The sequence below is a fragment of the Macaca mulatta genome, chromosome 16 (genome assembly GCF_049350105.2).
Source record: "Macaca mulatta isolate MMU2019108-1 chromosome 16, T2T-MMU8v2.0, whole genome shotgun sequence".
NCBI lineage: Eukaryota > Metazoa > Chordata > Mammalia > Primates > Cercopithecidae > Macaca > Macaca mulatta.
The window spans coordinates 20,323,410-20,351,195 of record NC_133421.1 but is presented as its reverse complement, the minus strand read 5'-3'; the positions used below and the strand labels follow the sequence as shown (position 1 = coordinate 20,351,195).

At 56.4% G+C, this 27,786-nt stretch overlaps 2 protein-coding genes across 10 annotated transcripts in view; one reads left to right on the top strand and one right to left on the bottom strand.

Moving 5' to 3' along the window:
• The first annotated feature begins 108 nt into the window (after positions 1-108).
• Positions 109-27,438, top strand: GRAP (GRB2 related adaptor protein). 2 transcript variants are annotated; one of them, NM_001258059.1, is given in 5 exon segments: positions 109-289; positions 5,496-5,593; positions 11,619-11,741; positions 23,738-23,906; positions 25,964-27,431. In NM_001258059.1, coding segments are annotated over 5 exon segments (654 nt in total). In that variant the 5' UTR covers positions 109-211; the 3' UTR covers positions 26,150-27,431.
• SLC5A10 (solute carrier family 5 member 10) overlaps positions 27,420-27,786 on the bottom strand; it is a 70,356-nt gene continuing 69,989 nt past the window's right edge. For all 8 annotated transcript variants that reach the window (XM_002800319.4, XM_077970506.1, XM_077970508.1 and 5 more), the window contains one exon: positions 27,420-27,786. In XM_002800319.4, coding sequence (XP_002800365.4) covers positions 27,680-27,786 — 107 coding nt within the window. In that variant the 3' untranslated portion in view covers positions 27,420-27,679.

Here is a 27,786-nt window from a genome sequence, read left to right as displayed (position 1 = left end):
GGTCTGAGGTAGGGACCGAGCTGGCTCACAAGCCCTCCCTGTTCTCTGACATGTCTATTTCCTGTTTCTCCCCCATCAGGAGCAGTTTCAGTCTCAACTTCAAAAGAACAAACACGCACTCAAAACAAAGGAAGACGGTCCTCGACTGCAGAGGAAGCAGGAAGCTGTCGGCCCAGCTCTGAGCCCAGCTGCTGGAGCCCCGAGCAGCGGCATGGAGTCCGTGGCCCTGTACAGCTTTCAGGCCACAGAGAGCGATGAGCTGGCCTTCAACAAGGGAGACACACTCAAGGTAGGGGGGCTGGAGCCTGCTGAGTTGGCCCCACACGGGGTGGGGGTGGATTTAGAAACCGGGGGCCTGGGATTATCCCAAGCAGACGGTGGCCCCTGGAAGACAGGCCCAGCCTCTCCAGTTATTGGCTGTGTGACTCCGGACAAGCCACCTCTTCCCTCGGAGCCTCAGTTTCTCCATCTAGGAAATGGGGAGATAACTGATGACCCTCCTTTGGGGCTGCTGTGAGGATTCGATGAGATATTACCACAGTGTCTGGCAGGAGTTAGTTCAACCCCCAGTTTTCCAGGAAAAAGTTTGAAAAGAAAATTGTTGCGAGAGGGAGAGAATGAGAGCTAGAGAGAGAGACAGAGTATGGGAATGGAGAACAGAGGGAGAAGGAGGGAGAGAGAGAAGGTCTTAGGAAAGAAATAAGTACACATGCTAACCTAGTAGGGCTAAAATAGCTGTGATGAAGGCATCAAGGATGAGCTTCCCAGTAGTGTGGAGTAAAGGGAAAATAGGGTCATACCACAGTTCATTTTTCCTTGTCTGGGCCGCTTTTTGACAGACATTGCAGCCTTCCAAGACAGTCTAGACAGATGGGCCTGTGGAATGTGTCTCTGGAAATGTCCTTGCTTAAAAGTTTGCATACGAAAGCCATGCCCAGGATTCTGGGAGTAGCCATGCCAAGACATGTGCACTGGAACTGCCAGTAAACCACGCTAGGGAAGTGACTGCCCTTCCCTGGGGCTCAGTTTCCTCACTGGAGCAATGGGTGTTAGACTGAACGCTCCTCTGCGCTGAGCCCTGGGCGCTGCTCTTGACCACAATCTTCAAGCACAAGACGGGAGAGCTCCCTGTGCCATCACCCTGCTATAGCCAGGCCTTGAATTCAGCAGCACACCCCATGTTCCATTTAAGCAATGGGGACTGGCACCCCCATTTCACAGGTGACTAAACTAGGCACAGGGAGGCAACATGACCTGCTCGGTATGGAGTCCTTTTGTCCCTTTGACTGTATCCCTTTGACTGTGGAACCTGCACTTGGTCTGAACAGGCTGGGCTGGGGGTTGGGGTCCAGAGGAGGAGGAGCAATTCCTCCTTCTCTATGTTGGGGTGCTGGCATCTGGGGTCACTGCAGTGCTGGCTGTGGGCCTCGTGGACAGGGCCAGGCTGAGCACTGGGGCTGTGAGCCCAAGGCATGACCCTCTGTGGGGATCCAAGTCTTCGTTTCTCATCTGAGAGCACTTGGAGGTCTTTAGACCCAGGTGTGGTGTTGGGAGGGAGTGGGGCAGTGATGAAATAGGAATGGGGTGCGCGGGAGGCGCTGAGCCAGGCATGGAGGGATCAAGTGGCTGGGGTGGAAGCTGAGCTCCACGACCAGCCTGTCCTCTTGCCCAGCAAGTGTTTTCCAGCACTCCCTGTGGGCCAGCCCCTGCCACGGCACTGCCTGCCTACAGATTGAGTCCAGCCTGGGGGAGTGGGCAATGAAGCCCATTCTTCAAATCTCAACTTTGGTCTTGGATGAAAACTCTGGCTCATGGACTCACTCTGGACAAATGGCCCCAAACATCACCTCTCTGGGACAAAGCCTCCCTCCCTGATGGGCCAGGCGTTTCTGGGTGCACACATCCCCCTGCTGCTGCCAGCTGGAGGGGGCTTCACTCCCATCTCTCCACGAGCAGCCTGGATGACGTGACCCAGACTCAGGAAGCCCATGTCACCCTGCCATCTCCATGGGAAAGGGTGACGGTCCCTGGGCTCCCCGAACCTACTTTCTGCAGCCTGTCATTGTCTTGTCGGCAACTCTGGCCAAACCTACCTGAAGTCCCTCCTCTGGCCCAGGCCTCCATCGTCACTCACCTGGGCTTGTGCGGTGGCTCTCAAGGCCTCCCCCCACCACCCCCTGCTTCCCAGCCCAGTCTCCATGCAGTGGCCATGACTCAGAGCCTGGCCCTCCCCTGTATATCTCATGACACCTGCTCCTCCCTCCTCGGCTCCAGGCACCCTGGCCTCCTTTCTGTTTCGGGTACAGAGCATGCCCCCACCTCAGGGCTTTGGCACTGGCTGTTCCGTCCGCCTTGGACACTGTTCCCCACATTTTCTTACTGCTGGTTCCTTCTTGTAATTCGGGTCTCAGCTTCCATGTCACTTCTTCAGAAAGGCCTTTCTGGACCACCCCACCTGTCCCGTGTTGACAATCTCCCCGCTCCCACCCAACCAGACATTCTCCATCTCTCTCCTGATGGCCATTTTTCACAACACTTACTGCTCCATTAAACTACCTTGCTTACTTGTTTCTTCCCTTGTTTATAGTCTGTCTCTGCCTACTAGAATGTGAGCTTCTTGTTCCCTGCTCTGTCGTGGGGTGCCTGGAACACAGTAGGTGTTCAGTAAACAACTGTCAAGCAGCAACTGCATCAGGCTGGGATGGTAAAGTGGGGCAGCAGCCCAGGTGGAGGGCACCATGGGGGCAAAGGCTCGGGGCAAGCCGAGGTCTGCCTTTCACCTTGAGCAGTGATACTCCTCCAGGGAGGGGTTGGCCTCTCTCCCTTCTGAGAATTCCCGGGCCTCAGAGGGTCTGGGGCTTTCGAACAATGTTCACAGTAAGAAATCAGTTAACGTGAGGTCAAGAGATCGAGACTAGCCTGGCCAACATGGTGAAACCCCGTCTCTAGTAAAAATACAAAAATTAGCTGGGCGTGGTGGCAGGCACCTGTAGTCCCAGCTACTCGGGAGCCTGAGGCAGGAGAATCGCTTGAACCTGGGAGGCAGAGGTTGCAGTGAGCCGAGATTGTGCCACTGCACTCCAGCCTGCTGACAGAGCGAGACTTCATCTCAAAAAAAAAAAAAAAAAAAAGAAAAGAAAAAAGAGAAAGAAATCACTAACTAACGTAACCAATGGGACACTCCTGGGTCCTCTGAGTGCAGATGACAAGGAGACAAAACAAAGCAGGGACTGCATGAGATATAGTGCATCCCGGCCGGGCGCGGTGGCTCAAGCCTGTAATCCCAGCACTTTGGGAGGCCAAGACGGGCGGATCACGAGGTCAGGAGATCGAGACCATCCTGGCTAACACAGTGAAACCCCGTCTCTACTAAAAATACAAAAACTTAGCCGGGCGAGGTGGCAGGCGCCTGTAGTCCCAGCTACTCGGGAGGCTGAGGCAGGAGAATGGCGTAAACCCGGGAGGCGGAGCTTGCAGTGAGCTGAGATCCGGCCACTGCACTCCAGCCTGGGTGACAGAGTGAGACTCCGTCTCAAAAAAAAAAAAAAGAGATATAGTGCATCCCATGTCCACACTGCTGCATGCAAGGCAGGCCACAAATACACCCACTGGACAGAAGAGGGAGGACACTGAGGTCAAAGCCACAGAGAGTCAGAAGCAGACAGAATGTTCTGGAGCCCCAGGCTTCAGGGCCTCCTCCTGGAATCCATGGCTGTGGCATGTGGCCTACAGGTCCTTGTTTTCTCCTTAGGTTGGGGGAGTTGTGTTGTTTTGTTTTGTTGTTTTGAGATGGAGTCTCACTCTGTTGCCCAGGCTGGAGTGCAATGGCACGATCTCGGTTCACTGCAGCCTCCACCTCCCGGGTTCAAGTGATTCGCCTGCCTCAGCCTCCTGAGAAAGTTGGGATTACAGAGGTGTGCCACCATGCTTGGCTAATTTTTTGTATTTTTAGTAGAGATGGGGTTTCACCATATTGGCCAGACTAGTCTAGAACTCCTGACCTCAGGTGGTCCACCCTCCTCAGCCTCCCAAAGTGCTGGGATTACAGGCATAAGCCACCGTGCCCAGCCTGTTTTGTTTTGTTTTGTTTTGTTTTGTTTTGTGTTGAGCGAAAGTTTTCCTGAGTCAGCCACCTGCTTCCGTTCGCCCCTGGGGCTGCTGACCTGGCCCAGGCTGCGGGGACAGGAAGGAAGGGGCTCAGCCAGCCTGGCCTGGTGGACAAAGCGGGGGTGGAGATGGGCGTGCAGAGGCCACCTGTGAGGGTGGGGCCTCAGGCCTGGGTCCTAGGAGGCCAATCCCAGCTACTCTTGGCAAAATGTCATTGCTGGAGTTGATGCCCCTATGTTGGCCTGCCTTGGGCCTTTGGTACCCCATGCCCATTTTTTTTCTCTCAACAAGTACCCCTGAAAGATTGAGCTGACATTGGAGCGTGCTCCAGGACTCCTCACAGGAGAGATGTCCCCTCAAGCTGGGGTCCAGAGACAAAGAGGACTGGAGGCGAAAATTGGTGGGCCAGGACCCCCTTGACCAGTGAGCCAAAAACCCCGGGCCTCAGAGTCCTAGCTGACCAAACAGGCTCCGCCTCTCCCCTGCTGTGTGGCCTTGGCCAAGTCACTTCCCCTCTCTGGGCTTCAGTTTTGTTATCTGTAAAATAGCATTTGGTGATGTTGACCTTGGGGGCTATATCAGAATCAGGGGGACACATGGAAGGCGTGCCCAGGGAATGGAGGAAGGACCCCCGGCCTTGTGCTGTGCCCCTCCCAGGCCCAGCCCCGCTCCGCCTTGGTCGCTTGATTGCTCCCCCTCAGGGACTCCCACCCCCGCTCTGGCTATTTCAGTTCCTCCCGGCCCACCTGTGGGGTGAAGAGGAGCCCGTGTGACTGAGCAGGCCACGCCGGGGCTGAGAAACAGCCTGTCTCAGACCAAAGACCCCCTTTTCTGCTCCCCAGAGCCTGAAATCCCCCCACTGAATTGTCACCCCTCAGCTGTTTAAATGCGAGGGACCCTAGGTGACCACTGGTGGCTGTGCTCAGGTTGGGCCCCCCGACTTTCACCCCAAGGCTCAGTGCATGGCATGTAGGTGCTGTGGACCCCCCAAACTCGCGGGCACAGCCCAGGAAGGAACTCAGATCCCCAGTTCTGCTCCTGCAAACCCCATGGTCCGCAGGGCTCCTGCTGTTGGAGCCTGAGAGTCCAGCTGCAGCCACCCCAAGCCTCCTATGAGTCCCCGACTGTGCCTCCCTTGGAGTCTGTGAATCGCCTGAGGATGGGCTGTCCTGGGGCCAGAGGATGGGCAGGACTGAGGAACGAGGTGTTCTAATTCAGCCCTTGTGACCGTGGGCAAGTCCTGTCCCAGGCCCCCAGCCCTTCTCTGTGAGTAGACTCAGAAGCTGGTGCAGGCGAAGCCCACCTGGGGCCTGGCATGCAGTGGCATCTCCGGGGGTGACAGTTGTTCTTTCTCGGTGACTGAGTGGCTTTGTGTCTCCTGCCCACAGATCCTGAACATGGAGGATGACCAGAACTGGTACAAGGCCGAGCTCCGGGGCGTCGAGGGGTTTATTCCCAAGAACTACATCCACGTCAAGCCCCATCCGTGAGTGGACACCCCCCATCCCATCCCCGTGGCTCTATCTCTCCTGGCCATGGGACCCCCTCACTCCTGGACCTCTGTCCATCTGTCTGGGGCCCCCAGGCTCCACAGAGGCCACCAGCCTGAGCAGGCACAGGAGACTGAGTTCTGAGGATTTACCCAGGGTTGGGGCAGAGTTAGGGCAAGCCCAGGCCTTGACACCGAGGACCTGAGCCAGTGGAGAATGTCTAGGAGGTCCCTGAGAGAGGACAAGGTCCTGGGCTTTTAGCTGGCTGGGCCACTGGCTGCTGTGTGGCTTCAGGCAGGTCCCTGCTCTCCGTTCCTCAGTTTTCCTATCTGTAACTCAAGGAGGGCAGATGCTCCAATCTGTTCAGACTGTGGAGGGTTCTAGAGCTCTTGCTGAGAGCTGGTCTGGCGCTGAGTAGTGACTGGGAGAGGGCTGGGCAGGAAGCAGATCCTGTAGGCCCTGCCTTTGGGTTGTGGGTGGAACTGGACATTGGCAGAGCAGAGTCTGGGACCAGGGTGGAGCAGGAACTGGGCCTGGGGCGCAGCTATCCTGGGGCCTGGGACCTGCCGGCCTAGGGATGTCCCAGGTGGGGCTCTGGGCAGGTGGCAGCCAATACTGTGCCGTGAGAATGGCTGGAGCAGGGCCCAGCCCCAGAACAGGCATGGGGCCCAAGAAATCTATGCGAACCAACTGGATATGCTTTGAATGACAGCTGAGGCAGCCCCAAGATACAGCCACTTAGTCATTCACTAAACACTGGCCACAGCTCCAGGGGTCCCAGCCTGGGCGATGCTGGAGACACAAGGAGTCAGAGCAGCCGTGTTCTGGGGGAGACAGAGGACATGAAGGACATACTACATGGGAAGACAGTGAGCATTAAGGTGATTTCCCAGGGAAGGCTTCTCAGAAGAGGTGGCAATGAGTGAGGTTTTGAAGGATGTGTAGGAGTTGGCTAAGTAGAAAAAGAGAAAGGCATCCCTGGGAGAAGGTCAGGATGAGCAAAGGGAGAGCAATGAGAGAGATCCTGTGGTGTGTGGGACTGGCAGGAGGACCTCAAATGCCAAGCCATGTGGGGAACCACGGAGGTGTTATGTTAGGACCCAGTCAGATATGGAGACAGGTGACAGGGCCAGGCAGGCTAGAGGGACAGTTTGGGAGCTGAGATGTGTGTGCGGCTGTGGGGTAGGAAGGGAAGGAGGTGCAGGGCCAGGGTGGGGCCTGAGAGGTATTTCCTCTTTATCTCTCTTTAAGTTGGTTCCAAAGCTGCCACCACCTCAAGCTTCCTGTGCTGGGCGAGGCCCCCTCCCACCCAGGTCCTCAGCCACCTGCCTGGGCTCCAGGCACTCCCAGCCTCCCCCACAGCGGCTGCCGCTTCCAGTTGGCATCTGGGGCTGCAGCCTGGGTTCCAGGCCCCACTATGTCCCTCGTGGTTGTGTGACATTGGGCAGGTTTCTGTGGTCTTTCTGTCAATTAAGGGGGAGAGGGAAGGAGTACGTGAAGAGGGAGAGAGACAGAGAGAATCTGACCCAGGGCCACAAGCTGGAGCGAGTGCCCCAGGTCCCTGTAAGCCAACAGGCACATCCAGACAGGCCAGAGGGCGTGAATGGGAGCAATTCCCCTGGGCCAAGCTGTCAGGGAGGGGCCTTCAGGTGGAGGAAATGGCCTGGCAATGGCTGGAAGGCTGGCTGGCCTACAGCTGCTGAGAGGGTCGCATTTGCTCAGGTAGGGGAGAAAAGATGACAAAAGATGGCGGTGCCAGGCCAGGCCAGTCGGGGGGATGCCAGTGGTCAAGGCAAGACTCTAGCAGGGCAGTTGGGAGCCATGGAGGGTTCCAGCCTTCCATGCCTCTGGGGTCATCTCTGGCCACTTGTGTCTGGGACAGAGCAGGGATGGGGTCAGGCCCCTGACTAACCTGCCTGAAGTGGTGCCCAGGTGTGTCCTCGACTAACCTCAGCACCTGCTTTGCTCCCAAAATAACTACGGGGAAACTCCAACTCCACACCTGACTCAGCCCGTAAAGGCCCCAGGGTGTGGGGGCAGAGAGAGAGCTGGGGCCTCAGAAATTCAGAGGTAGGCCTTGTGCCTGTGCCAGGCCCACTCCTTCCCTGGGCATCTCCTCTCACCCCTGCCAACCCTGGGAGCCCCTGGAGGAGGCACAATGTATGCCAAGTGTTCCAGAGCCGTCCCATCAGCAGGGACCACAGCGGCACATGACCCAGCCTCATGGCCCGTGGGAGTCAGGGATGGCTTCCTACAGGAAGGGTGTGGCCCGCTGGGCCTGGAAGTTCAAATGGACGCTGCCAGGGAAGGCAGAGACAAGCCTGGCAGGGGGAAGTGTGGGGGAAGCAGCAAACACCCGCATTCAAGCAGCTCCTGCATCCTCCCAAGGCCCTAGGAGCTGAGCACCGCCATCGCTGTCTTTGAGACAAGCAGACAGAGGCACAGAGAGGTTGAGTGCCTGTCCAGGATCTCACAACCGGCACGAGGTGGAGCGGGACTGCAGCTGTATGGCGTGGCCCTGGGCTGGGACACCCTGAAGGACAGCAGGGAAGCTCATAAGAACGGCTGTGGGACTGGGAGAGTCCAGACCATGCACTTGCTATGCGATCTGGTGGGGTGTGGGGGCGTCTCTGCCCCCATCTGGGCCTTGGTTTCCACATCAGTAAAACAGGGATGGTGCGAGGTGGCCACAAATGGAGTGACACTGGTGTGGGGGAAGGAGCCGGGCCCTGGGGGTTTCAGGAAGTGCTTTCTTCTTGCCTCCATCTGTCAAGCCATGGTGGGGGCAGGGCTGGCAGGGGACGTGGGAGACTCCTAGGAGGGTGTGATTGTGACACTCTCTGAGGGCAACAGCCGCCCACACACTGATGCCGCCTGAGGAGTTTTGTGGGTTCTTCGAAGAAACCTGCCCCTCAGGAAACTCCCGCACTGGGCCACTCTGGGCACGGTTCCAGGATGGAGCTGGGGGCCTCCTGGTGAAGAAGCTCTCTGCAACTCCCCTCCCTGGTAAGCCCAACCCTGGGCCCCCTGTGCTCTCCTCCTGCCGCAGCCTGTGGCATTCATCTCCGGCCTTGAGACACCCAGGCTGGCTGGGCACCTGCCTTCAGGTCTCCAAACCCCAGGAGACCCAGGCTGAGCTCTCCAGATGGTTGCCCCGAGCCCTATACCCAGCGGCTACCTTCCCCACGCTCCCTCCCAGGAGGAAACTCACTGGGACAGGGCCGACGGGCCCCCATTCGTTTGGGGGCAGCAGCGGTCTAGAATCTCATGTCTAGGGCTCCAGCTTCTCCGGAAGCTGTCCCTGGGACACAAGCCTGATCACAAGGAATTTATTTAGCAATGGGGAAGAGGACAGGGAAGAGGACAGGGAAGAGGGGGAACCAGTGGGGCCCACTGTTGGTGTCATCGCTGCTGGGGGCAACCGGAGCTCCATCTGGCTGGGGATGAGCGCCAGCTGGAGACAATACAGAATGCGCACCTGGGAGTCGTCCCTCCGGAGGGCTGGGCGCTGGGGTGTCTACCCCCCTGCTCCATCAGTCACTGCTGGGAGTCAGACCGTTCCTGGGAGCCTCAGCCTGCCCTGAACCCAGGCCAAATATGTCAATCACCAGAAAAAAAGCCCCAAGGTCTGCGCTGAGCAGCCTTCATCCTGCCAAGGCCGGTGCCAGGACATGGCCAGGACACTAGCGGCATGTGCGGCACCACACGCCTTCTGCACTCAGCCCCGAGGGCTCATCAACATCCGAGACAACAGGAAAAGTCCCGCCTGGCTTCCACCACCTGTGCCAAGCTCAGTCTGACTCAGGGAGAGGAGCATTTATGGAAGGAGTGAAGGGAAACATTCTGTCATGATCCCACTGTGAAACCTCTCCATCTGAACAATAAAGGGGTCAGAGCCAAAGCTGGGCTAAAACACTGGAGTTAGGAAAGCCAGTCAGAGACCACGCAGCGCCTCCAGTGGTGGGTGTTTTAGTCCTGCAGGCTGCTGTCATGGAATGCCATCCACTGGGTGGCTTATGAACAACAAACATTGGTTGCTCACTGCTCTGGAGGCTGAAGTTCAAGATCAAGGTGCCGACACATTCGTGTCTGGTGAGGCTGCTTCCTGGTTCATAGACGGCTGTGTCTTTTAGCTGTGTCCTCACATGGCAGACAAGTGAGCTCTCTGGGGTCTCTTTCATAAGGGCACCAATCCCATTCATGGGGGCTGCTAGTCACCTCCCAATGACCCCACCTCTAACTACTGTCACATGGGGGATTAGGTTTCAATATTTGAATTTTGGGGGACACAAAGTCAGCCTATAGCAGTGGCTAATTCCTGAAGAGGTCAGGGGCTACCAGGAGCCACACAGCAAGATCAGCGGGACTGGAAAAGGAGTTTCACTCCCAGACCCTGGGGATCTTGCAAGAGTCTAAGCATTTACCAGGCACCTGCTGCATACCCAGTTCTGTTTGGTCAGCAGGAAAAGGAACTTGTGCCTGTGAAAAGAATCCAGGTGGTTGCCGGGTGCGGTGGCTCACTCCTGTAATCCCAGCACTTTGGGAGGCCGAGGCGGGTGGATCACGAGGTCAGGAGATCGAGACCATCCTGGCTAACACGGTGAAACCCCGTCTCTACTAAAAATGCAAAAAATTAGCCGGGCGTGGTGGTGGGCGCCTGTAGTCCCAGCTGCTGGGGAGGCTGAGGCAGGAGAATGGTGTGAACCCAGGAGGCGGAGCTTGCAGTGAGCCGAGATCACACCACTGCACTCCAGCCTGGGCAACAGAGCGAGACTCCATCTCAAAAAAAAAAAAAAAAAAAAAAAGAATCCAGGTGGCCTGGAGTCTGTGGAATGGGTACGGAGAGAGGTATTTCCTCACCAGATCAAAGCTACTATTATTTTTGTTGTCTAGTTTTATATTTTTTCAACTTAAAAAGTTGCTATGTTTTTTTGGCTGGGCGCAGCAGTAGTCCAGTAGTTCACGCCTGTAATCCCAGTATTTTGGGAGGCTGAGGTGGGCAGATCACGAGATCAGGAGACCGAGACCATCCTGGCTAACATGGTGAAACCCTGTCCCTACTAAAAATACAACAACTACAAAAAAAATTATCTGGGTGTGGTGGCACGCACCTGTAGTCCCAGCTACTCGGGAGGCTGAGACAGGAGAATCGCCTGAACCCAGGAGGCGGAGCTTGCAGTGAGCCGAGATCATGCCACTGCACTCCAGCCTGAACGGCAGAACGAGACTTTTTTGTTTGTTTGTTTTTTGAGACAGAGTCTTGCTCTGTCACCCAGGCTGGAGTGCAGTGGTGCGATCTCGGCTCACTGCAAGCTCCGCCTCCCGGGTTCATGCCATTCTCCTGCCTCAGCTTCCCGAGCAGCTGGGACTACAGGTGCCCGCTGCCATGCCCGGCTAATTTTTTTGTATTTTTAGTAGAGACAGGGTTTCACCGTGTTAGCCAGGATGGTCTCGATCTCCTGACCTTGTGATCCGCCCGCCTCAGCCTCCCAAAGTGCTGATATTACAGGCATGAGCCACCGCGCCCAGCCCAAAGTTTTTTTTTTAGGAAGGGGGTTGCGGGGGGCTCTATTCCCCAGGCTGGTCTCAAAGTCTTGGCCTCAAGTGATCCTCCCATCTCAGCCTCCCAAGTAGCTGGACTACAGTCATGCACCACCAAGCCTGATTTGTGTTTTGACTTTAAAGAATCTACCATCTCAAAGGGAAAGTTAGACTGAGGTTGGCTGGGTTGTGGCTCACTGGAGTGTGACTTTTCTGTTTTCATAAGGGTGTGTGTTTGCTGGCGTGGTTAGGTAGGCTGGCCTTAGGAGCTAAAATGCTGGGATTGTGTTCCAGCTCCTGCCTGCCTCTGCTGTGTGATTTTGGGTGTATTGCTTCACCTCTCTGTGCCTCAGTTTTCCCATCTGTAAAACGGGTACAATCACATCTCCCTTGTCTCAGACACTGAACACCTGGCACGGGGTGGGAGGCTGGCTGAGAGCCTGATCTCCCGCTGCCTTCACCGGCTCCCTCTCTCCACAGGTGGTACTCGGGCAGGATTTCCCGGCAGCTGGCTGAAGAGATTCTGATGAAGCGGAACCATCTGGGAGCCTTCCTGATCCGGGAGAGTGAGAGCTCCCCAGGGGAGTTCTCCGTCTCTGTGAAGTGAGCTCTGGCCCTTGGGGGTGTGTGCAGAGGAGGGTGGGCAGGGGATGGGCAGCATCTGAGCTGAGCCTTGGGGCCCGGGACGGGCTCACGGAGTGAGGGTGGAGGAATGGCATTCCTGCAGAGGGAGCAGCCCGGGCGGAGGCCTGGACACAGGTGATGGTCTGGGCACCCCAGGGTGCAGCCCAGAGCATTGGGGTGTGTCGGGAAAGCAGGCTCAGGCCAGCTGTGGAAGGCCTCAAGTGCCAGGCTGAAGGTCCAGGCTTCTACGAACATAGGAGCCATCATAGGTTCTTCATCAGGAGAGGGCGATGTCCAGGGTGGTGGTGTGGCAAGAGACTGAGGGCAGGAGAGTGCCGAAGTGCCCAGGGCGGGTGTCCAGGATGTGCTCCGGACAGGGTCCCACTCTATGTGATCTAGTTGGGAAGATGCATCCTGAGGCCAGGCTGCCTGCGTTGGAATGCTGGTTCTGCCACTTCCTGGCTGTGTGAGCTTGGGCCAGTCATTTACCTTCTCTATGCCTGTTTCTTCACATGTAAAATAGGCTATTGCATGGAAAAAACAAGTTAGTATATTTAAAGCAATTAGAATAGTTCCTGGCATGGAGGCAGGGTGGCCGTGCTGGGGAACATCTGGCATTGTATTAGGGCGGCCCTCAGCCGTGGTGTGGCAGCCTCTGGGCAGCACAGGACCCAACCCCAAAGGGCCACCCTGGGGTGATCGAGGAATCCAGGCTGGAAGGTAGCAGCAGGAATAGGGGTGGGGGGAGACAGGGTCAGACTCCTGGCTGATCTGTCCTTCCCACTGTTAGGCCCTGGTAGCATCTAGATGCTTTAATTCAAGGAATATTTACTGACTACGTGCCATGTGCCAGGATGCTCTAGGGGCTGGGGAGACCACGTGGGAAAAAGCAAAGTTGCTGCTGTCGTGGGTTTCAGTCTTAGTGAGTGAACAAGAAAACATGTAAATATGGAATGAACCAAGGTGGTCAGGAAAGGGCTCTCTGAGGAGGTGGCATCGCAGCAAAGATCTGAACTAGCAGGTGGAGGCTTCCCAGATGCTCAGGAATGAGGAGGACCTGAGAGGAGAGGCTTCCAGGCAGAGGGATTAGCATTTGTAAAGACCCTGAGGTGGGAATGCGCTTGGGGTGTGTAGGAACCCGGAGGAGGTGACGTGGCTGGAGCAGAGTGAGCGAAGGGCAGGGGCTGGAGTTCCACCCACACATCCAGTGATCACGGAGGGCCTGAAAGGAGGTGGGGTCTTCTCTGAGAGCAATAGGGAGCCATGGAGGGTCTCGAGCAGGGGAGAGATGTAATTGGACTCCATTTTTAGCAGATGACTCTGACTGCTGTGAGGAGAAAGAACTGTTGGGGGAAGAGTGTGGCGGCAGGGAGGCCTGTGGGGAGCCAGGAGGGAGATGATGGCCTCTGGGACTGTACGGGAAGGGGCTGAGGGGACACAGAGAAATGACTGGGCCCAGGCGTGGAGGTGTGCGGGGGGACCACCAGCAATACCAGCTCTCAGGGCTGCTGTGGGCACAGAGCCCAGAACGGAGGAGGCGCTTACCGTGCCTGCTCTTACTGCCACCAGCAGAGCTAGCACTGGAGTGGCAAAGAGGCCAGCTGGGAGGAAGGGATGAAGGAAGGGGTGGCCCCAGAGGAGGGCAGCGTGGCCTCTCATGATCTCCTAAAGGATGAAGAAGGCCAGGTGTGGTGGCTCACACCTGTATTCCCAGCACTTCGGGAGGCCAAGGTGGGTGGATCACTTGAGGTCAGGAGTTTGGGACCAGCCTGGCCATCATGCTGAAACCCCATATCTACTAAAAATATAAAAATTAGCCAGGCATGGTGGCGAACGCCTGTAATCCCAGCTACTGGGAAGGCTGAGACATGAGTATCATTTGAACCTGGGAGGCAGAGGCTACAATGAGCCAAGACTGTGCCACTGCACTCCAGCCTGGGTGGTGGAGTGAGACTCTGTCTCTAAAAATAAAAATAAAAATAAAAATGAAGGACAAAGAAACACAGGCCTGGGTTGACAGCTAACACTGGGGCTGGGTGTGGAGATGCAAGCTTGATGGGGCTTGGGGTCCGCAAGAAGCAGACAAAGGCAGACTTCAGACAGGCTGGGTCATGATGCCCCATGAGGGCTCCTGCTGGGGGAAAAGCATCCCCACCTGATGCCTTCTAGGCTCTGCCGGGTCCCTGTGGCTCCCGTGTGTTCAGCCAGCCCGTTTCGAAACAAGCTCAAGCTGTTCACTGTGTGGGATCAGCACATCTGCTGCTAGCCCTGCAGGGTGGTGAGCTCCCCTGGGCCTGCAGGCACCTGCAAGGGGTAGGAGCCTATGATCAGGAAGGTGGCTCCAGGGGTGTGTTCGTCCCTTTATTGTTGGGATAAAGGAACACGTGAGGCTGGGTAGTTTATAAAGAAAAGGCGTTTATTTGACTTGGTGTTCTGCAGGCTGTATAGGAAGCATGGCACTGGCATGTGACTCTGGTGAGGCCTCAGGAAGCTTTTATGCATGGCGCGTCACATGGCGAGATGGGGGCAAGTCGGGGAGGGAGGTGCCAGGCTCTTTTCTTTTTTTTTTTTTGAGACGGAGTCTCGCTCTGTCTCCCAGGCTGGAGTGCAGTGGCCGGATCTCAGCTCACTGCAAGCTCCGCCTCCCGGGTTCCCGCCATTCTCCTGCCTCAGCCTCCCGAGTAGCTGGGACTACAGGCGCCCGCCACCTCGCCCGGCTAGTTTTTTGTATTTTTTTAGTAGAGACGGGGTTTCACCGTGTTAGCCAGGATGGTCTCGATCTCCCGACCTCGTGATCCGCCCGTCTCGGCCTCCCAAAGTGCTGGGATTACAGGCTTGAGCCACCGCGCCCGGCCGCCAGGCTCTTTTCAACAACCAGACCTCATTCATTACTGCAAAGAGCCACTGATGAGGGTCTGTCCCGTGACCCAACACCCCCGACCAGGTCCCACTTCTAACACTGGGTGTCACATTTCAAGGTGAGATTTGGAGGGGACAAATCAGGGAGGCAGATCCTACGTGTTACGGGTCACAGGCCCCGCACCCTGAGCCTGGTCCCCCAATTTGTGGAACCAGCCATCAGTCTTGTTCCCTTCCCTCTTCTCCAGGGGGCAGGCTGGTGATCCTGAGGGGCAGGAAGGGCGCATGCCCCCTTTGAGCCTCTATTTCCCCATCTTAAAAATGCGAGTGCTATCAGCGTGTGTGTGTGTGTGTGTGTGTGTGTGTGTGTGTGTGTGTGTGTGTGTGTGTGTTGGGGGGTTACTGCGCGTACTTGGCCCTGACTGCCCAGCCCCGCGATGGTGTGGGCACCTGGAGCCTGGAGTCCCCGCGGGCTCACCTCCCAGCCCCCAGCCCAGCCCCCACTTCCCTGCAGTCCCGGGGAGCTGCGGCTCCTGCAGAGGCAGGACGTGGCAGTCTTCCAAGTGTCGGCTGTCCAGGGTCTGGTCATCTCCTGGGAGTGGCGTCCGCCAGGCGGGCTGGCCTGGCTGAGTGGCTCCTGGAACCAACCCCAAAGCCCAAGGTCACCCAGCAAAGTGGGAGCACAGGGGACTCAAACTACGTCTGGAGCCCGAGTTGAGGGGGAGGGGCTGGCCCTCCCTCCGCTCTCCCTCCGCCCTCCGCTTCCTCCTCTAGCAAATCACGCGGCCTCACGCTCCAAGTTAGCGCCCCAGTGTGCTGCCCTCTTCAGGCGTCTCTCTGTAAGTGCAGCCACCTGCGCACACGCACATGATCAGACCTGAACACCCCAGCCGTGTGAGTTTGTTCAGCACGCATTTACTGAGCATCAGCTGTGCAAGAACCACAAGGCAGGACTGGAACAGGAGACAAACCAGAGGCATGTGAAGGGGAAATGGTCACAGCCTGGCCCAGGGGTCTCTATGATAAGCAAATGAATAAATGAAATTCAATGACAGTGGATACATTCCACATAGTGTAGGCACCAGGGAGGAAGTGACATCTGAGTTGGGCTCTAAAGCATGAGTAGGAGTTTGGTGTACAAGGAGAGTAGATGATATGCCAGGCACAGGAAACAGCGTGAGCAGAGATCTAGAGGTGGGGAAATGAGGGGTGTGTTTGGATAACAGGTGTTTTCTGACCAGGAGGAAAGATGAACAGTTTTAGGGAGTTCTTGAGCAGGTGAGCCAGCACTGGTGTTTCCTGGGAAGGGATCTGGAAGCGACCCTCAGAGAAATCCTGGCCTGTGCCCCCCAACCCTTTCTCCAAGGCACACTGGCCAAGTGTGCCCAGGTCAAAACTGTCAGGGGCTTCCTGGGCTTGGCTGGCTGTGGTTTGCACACAGCACCAACAGGTGGCGCCCTTGACCCTTGGTTTCTTCCTGACTGGGCCCAGGCTTCTGGGTCCTGCTCCCACTGTCCATCATCTGTCATGGGGCCTCTCAGTGGTCCTTGGACAACCACCAAGCAGGGGTCAGAGTCGGAAGCTGAGGCTTAAATGGGGCATGTGGCTAAGAGCATGGTATTTTGAGCAACAGTCAGCTCTGACACCTGCTGGCTTCTCGCTGTATAATCCTGGGCAAGTTACCCCTCTGAGCCTCGGTTTCCTCATTTATAAAATGGACAGCTTTGTAACATGTTTTGTATGATGACTGGCACATGATAAGTGCCAGTTGTCATAATTATATTAAGCCCTAAAGGACCGCACACCAAGCTGGGGAGGAATTAGGGAGGCCCTTCTGGCCTGGAAGGCTGCCCCCCACCCCCTGCCCATGAATCCAACACTCTTAGAGAAGAGGCAGCAGCACAGGGAGGCAGGGAACCCAGATGCTGGGAAGCCGGGTGACCCGATGGCCATCTAGGAAAATGACAACCTGGCAGATTTGTGTGTAAGAGCTCTTCCGCCCTTGCTGGTTGGTACTTGTGAACTCTGATGCCACTATGCATGGCATCTCTGGCATACTAACACCAAGCCCCGTAAAGCTGTCAGAGGTGGGGTTTATGGGCCTCATGCTGCCTCCCAGAGCAACCATGGCCACAGCTAGCTGCCCTTTACGAGTTTACAAAGGGCTGTCCCCCTCCTCCTCCGGGGAGCATGTCTGAGCTGGCAGGCAGCAGGCCAGGGGCCAAGGCTGGCGTGCAATGTCTGGGCTGCCTACCTTTTGCCCCACACTCCTATCCAAGTTACTGTGGACTCTTCTGCCATAAATGACAGTTTGTCTCCAAGTGACATATTTGCCTCCTTTCTAGCCAGAGGTACCCTGGAGTCAATGCACATGTGTTTGCCCTGCCCAACTGGTCACTGAGCCCCTGCTGTGTGCCAGCCCTGTCCCAGGGCCTGGGGATTCAGCCACCAACAAAATAGGACAAAGCTCTCTGTCCCTCAAGTGCTCATATGCTACTGGGTGACGGACAGTAAGTGATTAGAAAATTATATAAAATCTTACACAATGACCAAGGCTTTGGAGAAAACGAAGCAGGGAAGGGGTGGAGGGGGGGTGCAATTTTAGGAGGAAGGGACTGGCTGCAGGCAAGGATAGGGAGGAAGTGAGGAAACCTGCATGATCCCCAGAAGTCCAGCTTGCAGGTAAAGGAAACTGAAGCCTGGAGAGGTACAGCAACTTCTCCAAGGTCACACAGCAAGGAACTTAGAGCTGGTGCCCACCGACCTCTGTGCCCTGACAGACCTGGTCTGTCCTCCACCCACCCTCCCTGAGCTCCAAAGACCCAGCAGGAGTCTGTCTGCACCCGTGTCCTGCCCCTCCCAAGGTCAGCTTGACTCTGGTTCCTGTCTGCTGCCGGACAGGTTGTTCCGCCCCTCCTTTTCACAGATGGGCAAACTGAGGCCAGAAAGGGGCCATGCCTGATGGAGATCACCCAGCAGGCAGTTAGCATCCAGGTGGGCCCACAGGTCCACAAGCCCTGGTTGGCGTGGTTGGTGGGGTGGGGGGGTCCTAGGGCTCCTGCCCCCACCCCAGCCTTGTTTTTCCTCTCTGGGCTGACACTGTTACCTTTGCTGCTGCTGCTGCTGCTGCCACCAGGCCAGAAAAACTCGCTGGGCAGGACTGGCTGCTGCCAGCATTAGGCCTGACTTGGTCCTTGGGGCTTTTCTGACAGCCCAGGGGCCAGCCTAGCCCCTTGTTCCCTGGGTAGGTGGAAGTAGGGGTCACACAAAGAGACAAAGACACCCATGATTGCTCAGTGAGAGACTCACACATAGCAGTCACTCCACAGAGTGGGAGACACGCACAGACACACACACGCAAGCATCCCAGGAATGCACGCTCAGACATAATGAAGACGCTCTCACACCCCAGGCACTGCCCACTGGAGTGAATGGCTCCAGCAGCCTCTCCTCTCACCAACTCAGGCCCACAATCCCAGTGCCCTCTCCCTCCTCTGGCTCTGGGAGGCTCATGCAGCAGAGCTGGCTGCACTGGATCCAGCCCTCCTCGTTCCGGGGCCATCTGGACTCAGATTCAGTTCCTGAACCTGGGCCTTGAAGGATGGCTAAGGCCAAGACTAGACCGAGAAAAGGGAAAAGGCATTATTTCTGGTGAGGGCCATGAGCAAGAGCCCAACCACGTTGGGGAAAAGGGCCAGGCTGGGAGAGGGAGTGACTGCTGGGGTGCTGGGCTGTGAGACGGAGACAGCAGCGCTTGGCCTCAGGCAGGGACTGGCTCAGCAGGAGGGGCTCCACCCAAGCCTCACTGTCCTCTGCTGTAAAGCAGGACGTTTGGACCAGGTGGGAGAAGGGACAAGATTTGCCATTTGCTGAGCACCTCGTGTGTGCCACACACAGACTAGGTAGGGACTGGCACATGCACGTTTCCAGATTTGAGAATTCTTCAATTCCCAGGTTGGAAAGCCGTAGAATCCCTGGGTCCCTGGCTCCCTTTCTCTTATCTCCTGTTCTCCACTCCCTGACTCTACTACATGGTCAGAGAACTGCTCCAGATAACTTTCCAAGTATCTAAAGATGACCTTCAAATACCATAAAATTTAGCCGGGCGCGGTGGCTCACGTCTGTAATCCCGGCACTTTGGGAGGCTAAGGCAGGTGGATCGCGAGGTCAAGAGATCGAGACCATGCTGGCCAACATGGTGAAACCCTGTCTCTACTAAAAATACAAAAATTAGCCAGGCATGGTGGTGGGCGTCTGTAATCCCAGCTACTCAGAAACCTGAGGCAGGAGAATAGCTAGAACCCAGAGGTGGAGGTTGCAGTGAGCTGGTACCACTGCACTCCAGCCTGGCGTCAGAGCAAGACCCCATCTCAAAAACAAACAAACAGACCGGGCGCGGTGGCTCACGCCTGTAATCCCAGCACTTTGGGAGGCCGAGGCGGGCGGATCACAAGGTCAGGAGATCGAGACCACGGTGAAACCCCGTCTCTACTAAAAATACAAAAAATTAGCCGGGCGCGGTTGTGGGCGCCTGTAGTCCCAGCTACTCGGGAGGCTGAGGCAGGAGAATGGCGTGAACCCGGGAGGCGGAGCTTGCAGTGAGCCGAGATCGCGCCACTGCACTCCAGCCTGGGCGACAGAGCGAGACTCCGTCTCAAAAACAAACAAACAAACAAACAAAAACAAACAAACAAACAAACAAACAAAAACAAATACCATAAAATTCAAAGTTGTGGTCGTTTGGGGTTGAAATCCTTTTCAAACCCACCACACCCGTTCTGTCCCCTCACTCAGAGGAGTGAGGCCACCTGTACGCAAGCCCTTCCTCGGGGCCAAGAGAGTCAGGGCCTTCTGCCTGGGTACCCGGTGCCCCAGAGGTGGAGTCATTGGGATTCCTGTCTCCAGGCTTCTCGCCTGCCCAGCTGTGCGTCACTGTCACTCCACTTCTTGAAGCACCGCTCCTCCCCGGGCACCACGACCAAAGTCCAGTAAACCCTGGGCTGGTTAGCACGTGGCACTAGGGAGTCATGGGGCTCAGAGGCTGCCTCTCAGAAGCCTCTGGGAGGCTTCAGCAGGTCAGACAGGGCGGGAGACATCCATCTGCCTGCACACCTACCTCCGCGTCACGAGCAAATGGACACATATGTCCCACAGCTGGCAACACAAGTGGCTGAGTCACTGGGAACGAGGTCCTCTGACGGCACGTGAGCACCTTTGTCTGAGGTTTGGGGACCATTGTTCCACCTGTCGAGAGCCTCTGTTCTCATGGGGAGAACTGGCTCCCCATCTGGCTTTGTGACCCTGAGGGCTGGATGCATCTTAGAGCAATGGGTCGGCTACCAGAGCCTGGGTTCAGGGTCAGAACACCTGGCGGGCTGCCATCCCAGTTCAGAACCAACAGAAGAGGGTTTCAAGAACAAAGCATCGCAATGAGGACCTAAGGCCTGGGCAGTGATGCTCTGTTCGCTGAGTCCCAGCTAGACTGGACCTTCACGGCCCACTCCTGCCTCCCTGCCTTTTTAGTGTCTCATATGCAAATCATTATGAATAGCAAGTTACAAGACGGGTGTGAGAGGGGCTGAGGGACCCAAGAAGGCCCTGACTCTGCGTGATGGGATCTGATGCAGCTCTCAGAGGATGGGCCATTTTACCTGGGCCTTGAGGCATGAGTAGGAGTTCAAGAAAAATTCCTTCCAGTTGGAGGAAATACTATGTGCAAATGCCTGGAGGTGTATTTAGAAGTGGTTTGGGGCTGGGCACAGTTGCTCATGCCTGTAATCCCAGCACTTTGGGAGGCTGAGGTGGGCAGATCACCTGAGGTCAGGAGTTTGAGACCAGCCAGTCCAACTTGGTGAAATCCCGTTTCTATTAAAAATACAAAAATTAGCTAGGCGTGGTGGCGGGTGCCTGTAATCCCAGCTACTTGGGAGGCTGAGGCGAGAGAATCGCATGAACCCAGGAGGCAGAGGTTGCAGTGAGCCGAGATTTCGCCATTGCACTCCAGCCTGGGCAACAGACCGAGACTCCGTCTCAAAAAAAAAAAAAAGAGAAGTGGTTTGGACCCCTTGACTGTGATGGAGTAGGGGGAATCCCATTTTGCCCTATGCCTCATATAGACCAGAGGGTGGGAACCTTGAACACATCTATATCTTAAATCTTTAATCTTAAAACATCAATAAGGAAGTAAGCCGCCCCAGGGATGACTGGTAGAGAAACTAAACCACAGGCGGGGATAGGACAGATGGAGCAGCAGATCCGGGCAGCTGGGGTGACAGGCACCACCCTCTTGTTCAGGATAACCATAGACCTGAAGGAATTCAGGCTGTGGGTGAATCCCAGCTTGCAAATGTATTGCAACCAAATTGTTTAACCAGATTTTAATTTACAACCCAGGAGGCGTGTGTGTGTGTGTGTGTGTGTGTGTGTGTGTGTGTGCGCGCGCGCATATGTACCATCAAGTCATCAAGTGCTTTGGACTGGTGGTTGGATCTCATTTAGCCCAAATGTGAACAAAAAGATCCCTAGCCTGTGGCTCAGGAGGCTGAGGGGCCATCTACCTCCCAGTGGCCATCCTGTGCCCCTATCCTGCCTCACCCCACTCACAGGGCCCCAGGCTTTCCCAGCTATCAGCTCTGCCAGCCACCTGAACAGGTGCCCTCCCTCGGGGTCCTAAACTGTCTTCTTCTGGTTGGGAGCTGGGACTGTTCTATGTTCTCCCCACAGCCCCTAGCCCAGCCAGGTGGGCCTAGGGCAGCTCTGTTGGCAGCACCCGCACAGCCCCCAGCGTCCCAGGCCTCTCAATTCCCTTGAGAGTAGTGCACTAATGCTCACATTTGGCAGGCCAGGACGCGGAGGCCCAGAGAGGGGGCTGGGGTGTAAGTCCAGGCAGGCTGGCTATAGAGCTGGGAAGGGTAGCTAAGGTTTGGCCAGGCAGAGAGGACGAGGCAGGGAGGGAGGGTCTCCTAGGGGGCACAGCCCAGGTAGCAACATGGCAGAGTAGAAATGGACTTGGAATGATGAGATCTGGGACAATAGTAATATCATAATTGGAATAATTATTATTGCTATTGTTTTGTGATAATAACCAATCGTGAGGACACTAGGCAACATTTTATATGTGTGAACTCAGATGTGGCCCCAGCTCTGACCTTTTTTGCTGCTGTGGCTCTGGGCAGGTCGTGGCTGCACTCAGGGCCTCAGTTTCCCCACTGAGGCATGAGGAGTTCAAGAAAAATTCCTTGCAGCTGGAGGACACACTGTGTGCAAATGCCTGGAAGTGTGTTTAGAAGTGGTTTGGACCCCTTGACTGGAATGGAGTAGGGGGAATCCCATTTTGCCCTACGCCTCATACAGACCAGAGGGTGAGAACCTTGAGCACATCTTTTTTTTTTATTTTTTTTAGATAGAGTCTCGCTCTGTCACCCAGGCTGGAGTGCAGTGGTGCGGCTCACTGCAAGATCCACCTCCTGGGTTCACGCCATTCCCCTGCCTCAGCCTCTGGAGTAGCTGGGACTACAGGCGCCCGCCACCACACCTGGCTAATTTTTTTTTTTTTTTTTTTTTTTGTATTTTTAGTAGAGACAGGGTTTCACCGTGTTAGCCAGGAAGGTTTTGATCTCCTGACCTCGTGATCTGCCCGCCTCGGCCTCTCAAAGTGCTGGGATTATAGGCGTGAGCCACCTTGCCCGGCCTTGAACATATCTTTATCTGAAATCTTTCATCTTAAAACATCAATAAAGCAGCAAGCCACCCCAGGGATGACGGGTGGAGAAACTAAAACACAGGGCCCAATTTGCTCCTCCTGGGCCGTGAGGCAGGCCAGCCACCCCCGCAGCACAGCGGGGCAGCGCCGTAGTCATGTCTGCCATGATCTTGACCCACAGCCGCACCACCTCCAGTCCCAGCCCCACGCGGCCTGTCCCGGGTGAGACATGCCGAGTGTGAGAGGCTCCAGTTAGGTCCCTCTGCCTGGTCCCAGCTAGGACAGGCTCTGCCTCTGGCCAGTTTGAAAGAGCAGGCTCTCTCCTCCACTGGGCCAGAAGGTACTTGGGGTGATTTGGCGGTAGTGGACTGGAAGTCTGGGCACAGACTGGGAATAAGAGAGAAAGGGGCCTGGCCGGGCGCGGTGGCTCAAGCCTGTAATCCCAGCACTTTGGGAGGCCGAGACGGGCGGATCACGAGGTCAGGAGATCGAGACCATCCTGGCGAACACGGTGAAACCCCGTCTCTACTAAAAATACAAAAAATTAGCCGGGCGAGGTGGCGGGCGCCTGTAGTCCCAACTACTCGGGAGGCTGAGGCAGGAGAATGGCGTGAACCCGGGAGGCGGAGCTTGCAGTGAGCTGAGATCCGGCCACTGCACTCCAGCCTGGGCGGCAGAGCGAGACTCCGTCTCAAAAAAAAAAAAAAAAAAAAAAAAAAGAGAGAAAGGGGCCTGTTTGCTTCATCGGAGAGGATATAAAGTAAATGAAGCTGGACATGTAAGTAGAGCCGGATCTTGAGTCTGAGGTGTTGAGAATTTACCCTGAGGCCGAGGGAGAAGCCATAGAAGGTTCGTGGGAGGGGGAGGACATGAGACATCCAACAGGTCTGAGCTCCTCTCATAGCAGTAGGCTTTGGTCTGAGTCAGGATGAGTCTAGGACTTGCTCCCCAAGGGACCATGGGGACTGGGAGGAGCAGGGGAGCAGGGAGAAGGTCCAAGCTGAGGCGAATGGCGAAAAGATGTGAAGGAGACGCTCTCTGATCACGACGCACTCAGAGGTACCTATTTCACGTTGCCAATATGCCAGCCACTGTGCACTTACCCATAATGGAGATGTTATCACTATGAGGAAACTGAGGTTCAGAGAAGTTAAGAGACTTGCATGAGGTCACACAGTGAGAAAGTGACCTGGTTCAGAGCCCACACCCTTAACCCCATATTCCACCGCCAGATGGGACTCCCCAGACCCCATGGGGAGCTGGCTCAGTGTGGCCTCTCCCATTTGCACCTTATCTGACTCCAGGTCCCACCCTGAGACAGGCTGGTTCCAGGTGGAAGTGAGACGGGAGCCCCTGGGACCATGCCAGGCTGGGACGGCCACCATCTGAGGTGGCCCCATGTCCTTTCCCCTAGCTATGGAGACCAAGTGCAGCACTTCAAGGTGCTGCGCGAGGCCTCTGGGAAGTACTTTTTGTGGGAGGAGAAGTTCAACTCCCTCAACGAGCTGGTCGACTTCTACCGCACCACCACCATCGCCAAGAAGCGGCAGATCTTCCTGCGCGACGAGGATCCCTTGCTCAAGGTAGGAGTGGGTGGGGGCTGGCCTGTGGGAGCCTCTCTGTGTCTCCTGCCATCTGCAGCAGAGGAAATGCTGACACCGAGGCCAAGCACGGGCCTGGTCTCCCTTCCCCAGCAGCCTGGTGTTGTAAGAGGGGTCCAGCCCAGGCTTCAAAGTTATATACTGGTGGTGGCTGTGGTGAGACTTGCAAGGGTGGGAAAGGAGAAGAGGGAAAGAAAAGCAAGGGACAGAAGGAGAATCCCATGGGGACAAACTGTCTAGCTTGTTCTCAGCTCCTAGAATAGTGTGTGGCACACAGTAGGTGCTCAATAAATGTTCATCGAGTGCAGGAAGGTAGAGACCCCCGCTGAGTGTACTGCGTACCATGCACTGAACTGGTCTCTATACTCTGGGAGCCTCATCGTGCCCATTATATAGATGAGGAAACCAAGGCTCAGAGAGTGCAGTGACACATCCAAGGACACTTACTCAGTAGGCTCAGTCCTGGTTTCTGCTCGCAGAAAAGTTGACCTTGGGTGTGGGGCAGCGGGAGTGCTCATGGGCGAGGTCCTGGCTAGCCACGGGGTGGGGGGTGGGGGTCGTCCACCCCTTGACCTCGCAATAACAGCAATTTGCCAGCCAGCCCTTTCATCAGGCGGCCCCAAGGGCCAGCTCTGAAGCTGATTAGGATGCCGACAGTAGCCACTGGGGTTATCAACCCCAACAGGCTGTTTTCTTCAGGAGCGGGGATGCTGGCAAGGCCTGGGGCTGGAGGTCAAGACCCTGGGACACTTGAACTTGGGCTCTGCAGAGGAGATGGGGAGTGTAGCCAAGGCCTGGGGAGAAGCTGATAACCGCTGCAAAGAAGCTCCAGCCATGTCTTGTTCCCAGCACCCGCCCCCTGCCACCTTTGCATGTGATCAGAGGCCAGTTCATCCCCTCAGTGTCCCCTCTGTTCAATAGGATGAGCCCTGGGGTCTGATATGCCAGGAGAGTCAAACAGTGCCTTGAGAGACCCCCACTAGTTTCTCTTCTGTTGGCCTTCCCTGCCTGACCGAGTGCCCAGGTCACTGTGAGCTCCCAGCCTCTGGGGACTTTTCTCTCCAGGTGGGCCCCTGCCTGCCAGATCTCCATCCTCCTCCCTGTTCACTGCCTGGACCAGCTCTGCCCTGGGAGAGTGTGAGGAAGCCAGGATGGAGCTGGGGCAGGGGCAACTGAGAGTTCCCCTACACCCACCACCTCGCTCTGGCCCAGGCCATGGGGTCACCTACCCTGTGGCTCGACTCCAGAGCTGCCTCAGGCCCCTGGGACCCATGACGCCTCCTCCTTCCTGGGCAGACAGTTGCTAATTACAGCTTCTCTGCTGATCCTATCACCCGCCCTGGATGAGATTCTGCAGGTTCAGAGCTGAGATCCTGGTGGGCAGGCAGGGCCAGGGTGCTGGGTGGAATAGTCACAGTGCCGGGCAGACGTGCTGCAGAGAGCTCCTGTCCAGCTGCCACGCACAGGTGGGGAAACTGAGTTCCACAAAGGGCAGGGACCTACCCAGCATCACACATGGGGCATGGATAGGACTGGAACCCAGGCCTGAGAGCTCAAAGTGACAGTTCTCTCCCTCAGTGGCTGACCAAGGGCAAAAGCAGTAAACATGGCTCTTAGCTGCATATCACTTTACAGTTTATAAGGCCCATTCTCATGGCTTTGTGACCTGGAGTCAGAAGCTACCATGGCTACTGCAGAGTCAGGGAAATAGGATCCCAAGAGAAGCAGGGACCTAACCAAAATCCCACCCTAAGGACCAGGACTCAGGTCCCCTGGCCCACCAGCCCTATGATCCCAGCTGGGCGGCTGGGAAAGCCGTGTTCTAGGTAGATGCAGCATCTGCACAGCAGACAGGCAGGGGTGTGGGCAGCAGGAGGCCCAGTGGTGGCATCACCACTGATCTGGACTTAAAGTTCAACTTCAGTGCTGCCCCAGACCCCTCCTCACCTGTGGCAAATCACTTCTCTTGGGTGCCTCTGAGGGAGGGTGGGTTCCAGGGCTTCTGAAGGCGCCCTACTAACCACCTCCTCCTCTCGCAGTCACCTGGGGCCTGCTTTGCCCAGGCCCAGTTTGACTTCTCAGCCCAGGACCCCTCGCAGCTCAGCTTCCGCCGTGGCGACATCATCGAGGTCCTGGAGCGCCCAGACCCCCACTGGTGGCGAGGCCGGTCCTGCGGGCGCGTTGGCTTCTTTCCACGGAGTTACGTGCAGCCCGTGCACCTGTGAGCAGCCCGGCGGCCGATCTGGCCGACGGGCCATTTTACAGGAACTGAGGTCCCGAGAGGACATGGACACCCCCAGCCCGGTCAGAGTCACACGGGGCTCAGTGGACGGCCTTGGACCGAATGTGGGCTCCCAACTGCCTCCAGCCACTTTGCACAAATTGGGATGGCCCAGGTTCCCCAGCAAGGGTACCCTGTAAGGGTAGCTCTGGGGCTTCCTGGCTGGTTGCTTCCCATTGGCTGCCAGCTGTGTGACACGACAGGGCGAAGTCTGTGGAGGCCCCACCCACCTCCTCTGGTCAATGGTCCCATCTGCCAGGAAGGTTGAGGACTCCCAGGTTTCACCCACCGGAGGCTCAACCTGAGGAACCCTGGCCATGGTGGGTGGGTACACCTTGGGCTGACCACCCACTGGGCCTGCCTGCCCCTCCCTCAAAAGGCCCCTTGAGTTGTACGGGCTGTTGGGAGGTGGCTCAACCTGGAAGGACAGACTGCACACCTGTTGACCTAAACTCAGTGGACAGACTCCAGGTGGACACCGCTCCTCAACAGCCCCATGACTTCAATTCCACCTGGGGCACCCAGCACCCGCACCCCGCCACAGGACTAGAGGCCCTGAGACCCTGAAAAAGGGGCTGGCAGTAGGGAAGGTGGAGGCACACTCCTCTCCTGTTGGACAGATGAGCTCTGAGGGCAAGCCCTGGGCCCAGCCACGCAGAGACCCTGGCTGCCCTGGCTCTTGTTTGTTTAGGCCCAGGTCTGCCCAGACCAGGGCCCAGGAGAGCTCTCAGGAGGCTGAGAAACCTCCAGGCCAGACAGAAAGTTGGTGCCAGAGCTGGGTTTTAGAGATCTTACAGGATCCCAGTGGGACAGCTACCTAGGTGGGGCACGGCCCCTACCTGAGAACAGGAGGGTCCTCCAGAGAATGTGCCACCATCAGGGATATGAGCAGGGCCTGCCCAGAGCCTGGGCACCTTTGGGAGCGGGAAAAGTGAGGTGGGACTTGAAAAGGCTTTAAACGCCAGGCTGATGGTTGAGGGGATGGTGGGCAGGGAGGGAGGGCAAGGAGGCTCCCTCTGGCATTTGGGAGCAGGTGGGTGGAGGGAGGAGCCCCTGGAGGTGGCTACAGTCCCTTAATGGGAGGCCTTGTTCTGGGCATGTGGGGCTCTCCCTTTATCCAGAGACGGCCCAAGACCCTAGAGCCCTGAGTGCTGGCAAATCTCACTGCTCCTGACCTGGCCTGTGTATTCAGAACAAAGACAGTAAAACCAACATCAGGATGTCCATCAGAAATCTAATTTTCTTTCCAATGATGACTGCTTTGGCACTGTTTTTGAAATGTCACATGTTTTTCTCCCATTTCCCCCCTAAGTTTTCAGGGCTCCTGCTTTGCTGGCTTGGCCAGTTCTTGGGCACCGAGCTGCTGTGCAGCCGTGAGGGGAATCTGCCCCTCTTGGGGCCTCGCGATCCCCATGAGGGAAAAGGGTGGACCTGAGGACTCGGAGCTCCTGCCTTCCTGCCCAGAGTGGCAGTGTCAGGCGAAGTAGGCGTACAAGAAGATGTTGACACACATGAGGAGGATGGCATTGAAGCCACAGACACGGGCCCAGAAAGTGTGTTTCTGGGGCATTTGGCCATCAC

Bases quoted from the DNA above. Each gene is read 5' to 3' on its own strand.
- GRAP (XM_028835529.2), top strand. From the start codon at position 212: ATGGAGTCCGTGGCCCTGTACAGCTTTCAGGCCACAGAGAGCGATGAG. The intron at 290-5,495 runs GTAGGGGGGCTG...TCCTGCCCACAG, and splicing joins ACAAGGGAGACACACTCAAG to ATCCTGAACATGGAGGATGA. The intron at 5,594-11,618 runs GTGAGTGGACAC...CTCTCTCCACAG, and splicing joins ATCCACGTCAAGCCCCATCC to GTGGTACTCGGGCAGGATTT.